The following is an 11,564-nucleotide window of genomic DNA, read 5'->3' on the forward strand; positions in this document are numbered from 1 at the left end:
CACCACTTTGACAGCCATCGGTTGAGGTCCGAAATTCTGCTGAGCATTTCATCACCTCTTTTAATGGGTATGGGTCCAGAGAAAGTTACAGAGTCAGACATCTGTTGCGCGAACCTGCACACGGAGATAAAGTTTTGTATGGTGATCTCCGATTGACGCAATCGGACGTCATTAGTGCCAGTGTGGATAACTATTTTCGAGTATTTACGATTAGCTTTAGCCAGCACTTTCAAATTTGATTCGATGTCGTTAGCTCTGGCCCCAGATATCGATTTTACTATGGCCGATGGAGTCGCTAGCATCACGTTTCGTATAGTAGAAGCGCCAATGACCAGAGTAGCAGGTTTCTCGGTTTCTCTAGCTAAGGGGGAGAATCTATTAGAAACATGAATAGGTTGGTGGTTAGCAGTGGGCTTCCTTCGTTTGGATTTAGATCCAGGCGAAACAGGCCCTACCGGCTGCTTTCGCTTGGGTCTGGCTCCCCTAACAGTCACCCAAGGACTATCCCCTTGCTGCGAGGGGGCTGTCATGGTTGCGCTAACTGTGCAGTCGGCTGGTGCATCCACACAATTTACCAAGGGTTCTGCCACTAGCTGTTTGCTAATCTGATCCAGTGTGTGGATGCGATTCTCTAGTTCACCTATCCTCGCCTCCAAGTTAGCTATTAGTCTGCATTTTTTACAAGTAGCATGTCCACTAAAGGAGGCTGAAGAGTTAGCTAGCATGTGACACGCCGGGCAACGGAGAGAATCAGAAATAGGAGAGGCAGGGGCAGCAGAGGACCCTGCCATCGTCCTTAAGATAGATTAAACAAGTGAATTATATTAGACAAGTGAATTGGCTACACGAGTGGTTAAGAGTGGAGTTTTTACGTAAATAAAACCGGATTTACGGATTTCAGTTCCAGAAAGCTCAAAAATGATCAGGCTATGTAAGTAACTATGGTAACATAGGCTCTGAACTTAACCTGGTAGGGGGTAGGTTTTGTTCAGGTTATGTTCAATTATGTTCGGTTATTTCAGTGCATGTTCAATCAGGCCGCTATTTTTACACTTGTCACACAATGGCGTTTCATTTTGACGAAGGTCCGATTGACAAAGAAGCACAAAATCATGTAATATTCATCCGTGCAATTCACCGTGAGAGGGCGATAAGACCACGACATCACATGAAAGGACTAGCCTATCCATTCTTTTCCAAACGAGTTTTTCAGCTGAATCCTAAATATATCCTATTTGAAAAGCATTCTCCATCCCTACATTACGCATGGTGGATTAGAATAAAATAAATCTTTAATGTAGGCTAGCTAGCCTAGGCTACACCATAGTGGACATTTGTGTTTGGCTCACCAGACAGATGGACAAACAACATCTCAGACACATTGAAGATATAATTAAAACAAGTACAGTACAAAAAAGGGTAAACATAGCCTATAGAAAATTAATAAATAAGTTTAAATAGCTGTACAGCTCAGCCAGGTATGCATGTTGTCACTAAGTTTGGTTAAGAATGCTGATGGCATTTGGGATAAAATATTTTTTTAATAGGCTACACACGCTCTCCGACTGGGAGTTTTTGCAGTGTTGGAGACGCAGAGCATATCGGCAAGTTGTCGGTTGGTGCGTAAAGTTTGCCTTGCGCTAAAGCAGTTCCTGCGCAATTTCATTCGTTTTCCTGGACACAAACCCACGATGATCATTAAAGTGTAGTTTCACCAACTGGCAGGTCAGCATCACTTATTAAATTTTCCAAATGTGCACCGAAATGTGTCCAATAGGCTACCCATGCCTTCCGACATTCACCCTTCCGATGATGGAGCGCAAAAGTTTAACTTGGCCCACATCTGCAGAACCCGCGTTAAAATAGAAAATTGCATTTGGGATTCTCAAAGAATTCTATGGCCCACTCAATCTGTGACAAGGTAGGCTAGTTTAAGAAAGCATCATTGAAAGCAGTCAATACAATACGTGATGTCCAGTGAATTATTTAATTGTGCTTTTGACATTAAATAGGCTTAAACATACGCATTTACACGGTCAGTTGGCTATTCTCTGCCAAGCAAGGTCTCGGATGCAGGCACTTAAGTATTGCTCTTTTTTTTTACATTCTCATTACATTTCATTACAGTTCTCTCCTCCTCGTTAGCCTCAACTACTCCGCCTCTGAAAAATACGGTGCTCTTCCTTTCGCCGGTTTCACTCATAGTCTGAGCGAATTAGGGTTGAAGGTGGAAGTAAATACAGTAAAAGGATATTTGGTATCAATCGAACCGTAATTTCATGTAGATTAAGAATTTCAGGTGCCTAGGCCTACAGTGCAGATTTGTACCAGAAAAAAGATATACAGCTTTGAATGGACCATGGTATAATGATTATTGGGCCAAAATCGTATATTATCACATATAGATATTAGCTGATATCTCCCATACTGGTAAAAGGATCTTTATCATGATGGGAAGATGGTTTCCACCAATGTAAGCGACCCTGCTTGGTACTGATTGGTGAAGGGTGTTGATGGAGATGGCGTGAGAGGGTGGCACTTCTCAAGGGCTGAGGAGTATAAAATATAGTGTATAGCCATCCGTAGGGGAGATCTTGTCGGGGGCCCCAGCTGATGACATCTCCTCCCTATTGCTTTGATGGTTGGTCTGGACTTTGGTTGGGCTGTACTATCATTGCAATACGGTGAATAAAGATCAACAGTCTTCGGAAAATCTTCTATCTACATAGAATCTCCTTCGGACACCTTGTTCCAGAGTGCTAAATTACTAAATAGTCAAGTGGTAATTGTTAATTGGACAATTGGATTTGGAAGTGGACATTTTCTAGCCTGGAAAATCCAGACCCTGGTAATCTAGAAAGATTAAGGGTCTGGCCACGAACAATGTAATGGCCCAACTCGAGGGGCGGCACCAAGCATGCATTTGAAAATCTCACTGCACACAATTGGACAACACTAGACCAATGTTTACTCCACTCACATCCATCTTATGGATGACACATGACTGCAAAGCCAACAGTAGTCATACCTCCATCATCAAGTTTGCAGATGACATAGTGATCTTGGGCCTGATTAGTAACAACAATGAACAGCTCTACTTGGATCAGGTTGATGAGGTGGCACAGTGGTGTCAATCTAACAGCTTGACACTGAATGTCAATAAAACCAAGGAAATGGTAGTGGATTACAGAAGGCAGCAGCAGAACTACAGTTACACCCCACTAATGATCAGCGGGCAACCTGTAGAGAGAGTCACAAGTTTTAAATACCTTGGTGTCCACATTACTGAAGACTTAACATGGACTGTTAACACTCAATATGTTCTGAAGAAGTCCAGACAACGACTCTACTTCCTTCATCAGCTAAGGAAATTCAAAGTTTCTACATCCATCATGAAGGCCTTCTACACTTCAGCGGTTGAGAGTGTTCTAACTGGTAACATCATCACCTGGTATGGGAACTCCACAGTTAGAGATTGTAGTACTCTGCAGAGAGTAGTGCGCTCAGCTGAACGTACTATAAGAACTCAACTCCCCGCTCTACAAGATATCTATTCCAGAAGAGTACTCCTAAGAGCCCAAAAGATTCTGAAGGACTCTTCTCATCCTAACAATGGATTATTCCTATCGCTGAAATCAAGAAGACGCCTATGTAGTCACAAAGCCAGAACTGAGAGACTCAGAAGAAGTTTTTATCCCCAGGCCATCCGAACTCTGAACTCACACTATACTGACTTTGCACACATTCACTCCTCAGCACTCTCAGACATTTCCCAACTCTGAACTCACACTATACTGACTTTGCACTCATTCACTCCTCAGCACTCATGACCCCCCACCCCACCCACACACACACCTACACCTACATGACTTTTAGCACTTTTACATCCCTCTCCCTATGCTACAGACCTTTTATTTATTTTCTTATTTCATCACACGTCAAAACACACACACACACACACACATATCTGACTTTCTCCAACTTTTGCACATCTCCATAGAACTTTTTATTTATTATTTTTGATATCTCCTCCATCTATCTACCCATGTCCTTGATTGCCTAGCCTTTCTGTCCCCCCCCCCCACCCCCATCCCCAACACACACACAAAAAAAAAAAACACACACACTTACATCATCACTGTCATCACCTCACATACATACAGCACACTGCTTGCTACAGTAAGCCTCCTCTACATACTTGCTGCACACTGCATCCCCCCCCCCTACATACACAGCACATTGTCTTCAGGATCTTCTCCAACACACATCCTCTACATACTTACAGCACACTGCCCTCACCTACTCACACACACACACACACAGTCACTGCTCCACTCCCCTCCCGCCCACACACACATCTTCACTGTCATCACTCACATACATCATACATACAGTACTCTGCTTGCCATAGTAAGTCCCTTCACCATACTTGCAGTACACTCCCCCCCCTCTCCCCTACATACACAGCACATTATTACATCCCCAACATACTTACAGCACACTGCCCACCCCCCCACCCCCCCAATACACAGCACATTGTCTCATGAGGAAGCTTCTCCAACACACATATTGCACACTGCCCTCTCCCCACATACACAGCACACTATCCCATCTCCCTTGTCATCCCCCCAACACACACACCAAGACCCCTGGCAGTTGGGTTAGCCCCTTGAGCCGTGGATCTGCGAAAGGTTTCTTCCTTGGTAAGGGAGTTTTTCCTTGCCCCTGTTGCTCTTGGGTGCTCCTTGTTGGTGCCCCCCACCCAATCCCAATCCTCCCCCACCTTTCTTATGCAGCCCTTGCCACTTAATCTACTAAACCCCTTTTCTACTACCCCCCCCCCCCCCCATAAATGCACAAATAGGCTGACACCAGACATAATTTCACTGCATTTCTTACTTCCAGTAACTATATGCATGTGACAATAAACTTCCTTGTATCCTTGTATCTGGGATCGCTTCCGTTGAGAGTGATTTCGGCACCAGATTTTATGGTAGAGCCAATCAGGACGCAGGGCAGGAGTTTCATAGATGTGACGTAGCGTAGAAGTGACTGTGAGACTGTTCTCAGCATCACGGGTTGGCTTCAATGTGAGTCGTTGAAGTAGCATGTTAATAGAGGACGGACAAGTGGCTTATCCAATCATATGCAAGGATTTTTGATAAGGCCCAGCCTTCTGAAACACCACTCCAATGGATCGATCCCAGATGGATTAGTGGAGCTGGTGGAACGAAATTCATCTGACGAGAGTCAGGTTAGTCTCATCATCCATTGCAGTGAAATGGAAAATAATGAATCAAGACAGTACTGAGCACAACTAAATACTGATATTCATCCCAGGGCAAAATATTGCTTCTTACAACAGTCTCATCTTTCATAAACAAAATTTAGAAAATGAACAGCTATCCTAATACTTTGTGTCCCTTAATGTGCTTTGTAAGAAATTATAAGGTGGCTTGTAACAAATTCGTATTTAATTATATTATTGATATCTACCGTAAAAATCTTCCAAAATATTTAGATATTATTTTTTGCCCACCCCTAACTTCAACTGAACAGATAACAACGGACATGCCACATTACTAACATCAAAACTGGAAGACAATGCTAGTCTTCAGGGTCACAGAAATTGCCACGAGAAAGTGGACAACACCTTGTCCATGAAGGGAAAAATAGCAAGGGCCACAGTTAACAGTCATACTAACTAAAGTCACAACAGCAGAGAAAGCTATAATTTACAGCTGGAAGTAGCACTGCTTGTACTGTGGAAAGGACTGCATGGGCAATATTGGAAGAGATATTGGTCAGGTCATGACTATGCTAGCGGAAGTATTTCACTTATGTAACTGCTAAGCACATTTGCCTACAGTAATTGCAATCAGATACTTGATTCTTATATACAAAGGAGGGGTATTAAACTCATTGTGCTGTAGATAGGGACTCCCCATGTCAAAAACAATCAAGTCTATGTTGTGCAACATAAAAAAGTTCACTATATTTACAGTAATTGAATTGAACATGGCATGTGGATTAGCATGTCTCCACCGTCTATAACCTTGTATGTCAGGGGATGAAACTGACCTTAACCTTTGACTCCATGACCCTGAGTCCCTAAGTTCATCTAACTTGTATAGACAATACATGTACTAGAGTTAATGAAGATCCATCAGTCTGCTTTGGAGATATGAACCAAATACTGCATGTGAGTTATTTGTGTGACCCCTTGTAACCCTGACCTTTGACCTCAAGACCTAAATTGTCTTGCCAGCTCTTTGACAACTTGTAGTGGGTAAGTAGACCAAGTTTGATGAATATCTTTCAATTGGCTTAAGAGATATCAGCTAATATCAAGATGTACTAACATACGTTTTTGGCCCAAAAATCATTGTGCCATTCAAAGCCCTATATATTTTTTTCGGTACAAATCTGCGCTGTAGGCACCACAAATTCTTAATCTACAGAAAATTACGATTCAAATGATACCAAATATGCAAATATGCCAAATATTGCTGTATTTACTTTGACCCTTTTCTAGGCTAATTCGCTCAGACTATCATTCGACTCTCAATAGATTATGTCTTTATAAGTTCGCCGTGAACGCGCACAACTCTAGGTTATCTAACACAGGGTTGATTGAACTAACTGGTAACCGGTGTTTTGGAACCGACAGCTCGGGTTTAGTCGCCACAGGTTCAGACAACCCAGGGGTTAAGTTTTATCTCAGTGTTTGTTAAACCTCCGGAATACGCCTCTGAAATTGCACTGTGCCTATTTACAAGGGCATTGTTCCCACCTCTTTTGGGGCCTATCATCAAATGTTGGACCTCTATAGAAAGCTGAGAACCTGTAGTTTTCGTAAGAAACAGTCAAAATAACTGTGTGATGTACTCACACAGAGTTACAGAGGCTAGAATATAGTTTTTTCTTTCTGCCGGATTACAAGCATCTCTGAACTGACCACATTTCAGCCCTCTGGGTCACTTGATATCCCTTAGAAACACAACTGAGCCCTAGCACCAGGTCTTGTGAGGCTGTGTGCAAAAGTAGATCAATATAGAATGAAAATATGAGTGCTTTAGACCATTATTTGCCAAGGTATGCTCATGTGTTTTGTAAAATGCCTATGGAAACTCCCAATAGGACTTTTTGTTATCCAAAATGCATACTGACACTCAAATGCTTACTGCACATGAACCCCTTTGTGTAGTAGCATAATCCTGGTCACAAATGAAAGGTAACACTTTGAGGTTTCTTCTGGACTATTTAGATTGTATGTCAGGTGTTTTGATATAGACTGACTACACAAAACATGGAATAATGACAAAAAAGTCTCTATTTTTGCATTTACTTTGTTGGTTCAATGAGTGTGTATAAGATAAACTATACATCTATCTGACCAACTAATATTGGATAATACAACATGAAGATTCAATTTCTATGGATTCTTGTGAATATTTCAGTACCCAATATGTTGCATCTACTTATGGTGCTGCAGCTTTTTAGGGGGACTTAAAACTTTGACTTTTAAAAACTTTGATGTGAACGGTTGTGTTTTCTGTGAAAAAGAAACTGAAAGTTTGGAACATCCTTTTTCCTATGTAATCCAGTGTAGTCTTTGTGGAAAGATTTGTGGTGCTCATGAGTGGTTTGTGGCAACACCATGTGGTTATGTGGTTTACCATGCATGCGCCACTATGCGGCATGCGCCAAATGAGAGCACTATGATTGTAACAATTAAAGTATCTTTAAGAGATCATCAATCATATCTCTTTAAACAATAAGAGTCAGGTGGCTATAGGTCCTGGCATTGTCCCTGTGCTGTCATACAATATTAACCATGAAATCACACTCCAGCAACAGGATATCACTATATCACTTAATATCTTTCTCAGATGCTTGATTTGGAGGAAAGCCTTCTGCACAGAGCACTTCCACTCTCTCTGTATGGATCCGATGAGGCATTGGCTGGATGTCAAAACACTTGGCCATTTCAATGGGGCATTTGGATCACCATGTCATCAGTTTTCATGTATATATTATTTTATCTGTTGTATTTACAACCTGACTGATAAGACAGAGTGCTTTCATATGTAAATCTCTATGGTAACCATCCATAGGTAGATCTCTATGGTACCCATCCATAGGTAGAGATTAAGAAGGGGACCTCAACATTACTTACTCATAAATATTCTTTATGACTTTTCATTTATCAATTTACAATGTTAATTCTATGTTTGCAAAAACACAAACTGTGTAGGGAAATATGTGTAGGTATCTTTTATATCTTTTAATATGTGTAGGTATCTAGGTAATAGTGAAAATGGTGACTTTCACAGGTCACTTCTCCAAGCCACATACGTAATTATACAAAAAACGAAACATTTTATACAAAAAACGAGAGATTTTCATTTAACATAACAAACATAACAAAAGATTACAGCTTGTCTAATAACTTGGTCATCAGAGACTGAATGGACTTGAGATGCGTGAGAGTCTCGTTGTGGCGACGCTGAGTGGCCTTCTCTGCCTCTCGCAGGAAGTGCAGCAGCTCGTCCTCTCGTCTCCTGCGCTTATGAGACGGTGGCGTCGGCGTGCCAGGGGGGGATGGGTCGTCTGCCGCGTCAGTGAATGCCCTCACTCTGCTATGACGGCCTTGCAGCACGGGCCTAACCGCCTCTCGCCTCTCGGGGGTCCTGACCGCGGGGAAGGACTCGTCGTCTTCATCGACCAGAAGGGCGTCCATCTCTGAATAAAAATGGAAGCGAGTGGACCCTCGGCCTCTAGTTCTCATATTTTCTCTAACCTTTGTGTATCCCTCAACAAGAGTGGTCCACTTCCTGGACACCCTCTGAGGGCAGAAGTACTTCCTGAAATGGACGCTCATCTTCTCTGCTGCATCTTTAAAAAGCTGTTGTTTACTGCCCTTGATAGCAGTAAGTCGTTTTAGCTCTTTGAACGTTCTTGGGGGACCGCCGCCCTTATTTTCAATGTGTTGGCGCATGAAGTCAATCAAGAACAGTGACTGATCCCTGGTGAAGCCCTCATGGGCTTCCAGTGATACTGAATGGCTGAATGTGGGCATGGGTGATTCTGATTGGCTGAATGTGGACATGGGTGATTCTGATTGGCTGAGTGTGGGCACTGGTGGATCTGATTGGCCAAATGTGGGCATGGGTGATTGTGATTGGCCAAATGTAGGCATTGGTGGTTTTGATTGGCTGAGTGTGGCATCTGTGTTTTCCTGGTTGAATGTGGCATCAGTGCTCTCCTGACAGCTGCCTAAAACACACATGATAATAACAGGTTAGCTGGCAGTACATTAATAACATTACTTCTATTTTTATGATAATGATTGTTATTATTATTATCGAACCTGTTGTTGTATTATTGTTTACGACTGCTGTGTCATTGCTGCTGGGTTCTAGTGCCTCAGACTTGGGTTCCCCTTGCCAGTCTGTCACCACGACAACAGGGAGGGCCTCGTTATGCCCCTCCAGAAGCTCGTCCATGTCCGAGTGAAATTGAAAGCGCAAGCTGTTCCTCTGCCCTGTGAGTCTATCGCGGTCTCGGACGTTTTTGTATCCTTGAACAAGACTGCTCCATTTCCTGGCCACCTTATCAGGGTAGAAGTACTCCAGGAAATGGCTCCTCAGCTGTTCGGCCGCGTCTTCCCACAACCGTTTCTTGTCGGCCGTGGCAGATTCGAGTCGTCCATTCATCTCTTCGAGGGTCTTTGGGAGACCTTCCCCCTCTGTGATGACGTGCTGCCGCATCAGGTCAATCAAAAACAACGTTTGGGCCCTGCTGAAGCTCTCATTTTCTTTCACCTGCACAATTGGGGATGCCTGTAGAAATGGCGTGCTGTAATGGGCCCTGAGGGGAGGTGTGTATGGAGTAGACCTCCTGTGTGGAGCCCTGCTTGCAGACTTAGCAGACGCTTTGACACTGCTGCTACGAGAGGCTTGTGGTGGAGGTAAGCGCAACCCTTGTCCATCTGGTGTTATAACATCAGGAAGGATCACATCATGTTCCTCCTCCTTGAGGTCCTCCAAGAGCGCGTCCATCTCTGAATAAAATTGAAAACGGGTGTCCTTACCCATATTTCTTACACTGTATCTAGCCCTTGTGTATCCATCCAGAAGAGTGTTCCATTTCCTACACACCCTTCGAGGTAGGAAAGACTCTGTGAAATGGCTGCTCAACTGTTCCGCTGCGTCTTCCCATAGCAGTTTTTTGCTGCCCTTGGCGGATTTAAGTCGTGTGTTCATTTCGTGTAATGTTTTCGGGAGACCCTCCCCTTCGTTGAAGATGTGGTGCCGCATCAGGTCAATCAAAAAAACGGTTTGGCTTTCAGTGAAGCTCTCATTTGGTGGCATGGGCACGGGTGGTTCTGATTGGCTTAATGAAGGTACGGGTGGTTCTGATTGGCTGAATGTGGATTTGCTGAATGTGAGCACTGGTGGTTGTGATTGGCTGAATGTAGGCACTGGTGGTTGTGATTGGCTGAGTGTGGCATCAGTGTTCTCCTGACAGCTGCCTAAAACACACATAAAAAATAACAGGTTAGCAGTCAGTACATTATTAACAATACTCCTATTTTTAATATTATGATTACTAAATGTTCGCAATTTTGTGACCTAATACATTTTCACAATTATTTCTATTATTAAAGTTTTCATGTTTTTGCTCCATATCTCTATTGCTGGATGATCTATTTTCTCTTGGATTAATAAAGTCTTATTTTATCTTGTCTTATCATCTTACCCAATGAATGAAGTTCTCCAGCTTCAACCAGGTTTGCCATGATTGGGCCCTTAGTTCAAATGTGTGGTGAGGTCTGCTGTCTTCAGGGATGAGAATCTGGGATGGAGTGCCCCTCTGGGGAACAGACAAACAAACAACCAAACACACACACACACACACACACACACACACAGTTAACATCACAGCTGTAGAGCTATGGGAAAGTTAATTTCATTGATGTATTTTCCGGACAAAACAGTCCATGTTTAAAAGCTAACGTTTGTCACAGATATGCCACATGTATCAAAAACAATTAACATGGGCAAAAATATCAACGATTTTACAATAATTTACCGGTGTTTTAGGCTAATTTCACTTTTTTTAAATCGGATTTTCCACTTTCAAGGGGTTGGGTGGGTGGGAAATCGAGTTTGGGTCTGCTAGCCTGTAACACCAGTTGGTAACAACGTATTAAAAGCGTGCCTGCCACTAAAGTGAGACTGTAGACTACGATGTACGACTGATTTATTCTCATAGAAATAAAACAGGAGTATATCTATAACAGTTAAAACAATAACTTACAGTGAGGTTCTTCCCGACTTTCGGCTTCCCACCAATACTTCCGACTTCAGGGTGCGTTCCAAATTAGCCTTCCGACCGGGAACACTGAGTCTTGAAAATCACCAGTTCCCACCAATTCACAGCTCAAATCGAACTCACAATCAAGTTGTCTCCGAGGTCTCATTCATTTGTTTATGCAAATATGGCACATTTATATTGATTAAAAGCTGCGTGTTGGCTTCCACCGGCTACCACAAGCT

The 11,564-nt window shown here is 42.9% G+C and overlaps 1 protein-coding gene across 5 annotated transcripts; it reads right to left on the reverse strand.

Annotated features, from left to right (window-relative positions):
* Window positions 1-8,262: 8,262 nt before the first annotated feature.
* Window positions 8,263-11,459, reverse strand: LOC121715148. 5 transcript variants are annotated; one of them, XM_042100568.1, is made up of 5 exons: window positions 11,326-11,459; window positions 10,765-10,878; window positions 10,476-10,537; window positions 9,374-10,400; window positions 8,263-9,279 (listed from the first exon to the last, which is right to left on the reverse strand). In XM_042100568.1, exons 2-5 carry the CDS (start codon window positions 10,802-10,804, stop codon window positions 8,435-8,437), a joined length of 1,974 nt encoding a protein of 657 aa, XP_041956502.1. In that variant the 5' UTR covers window positions 10,805-10,878; window positions 11,326-11,459; the 3' UTR covers window positions 8,263-8,434. The 5 variants fall into 5 exon arrangements, with proteins under 5 accessions (XP_041956502.1, XP_041956501.1, XP_041956500.1 ...); XM_042100567.1 differs by having other exon boundaries at window positions 8,263-9,172; window positions 9,203-9,279; window positions 9,374-10,537; XM_042100566.1 differs by having other exon boundaries at window positions 8,263-9,281; window positions 9,379-10,537.
* Window positions 11,460-11,564: the final 105 nt, after the last annotated feature.

This window comes from Alosa sapidissima, chromosome 8 (assembly GCF_018492685.1).
Source record: "Alosa sapidissima isolate fAloSap1 chromosome 8, fAloSap1.pri, whole genome shotgun sequence".
NCBI classification, from domain to species: Eukaryota; Metazoa; Chordata; class Actinopteri; order Clupeiformes; family Clupeidae; genus Alosa; species Alosa sapidissima.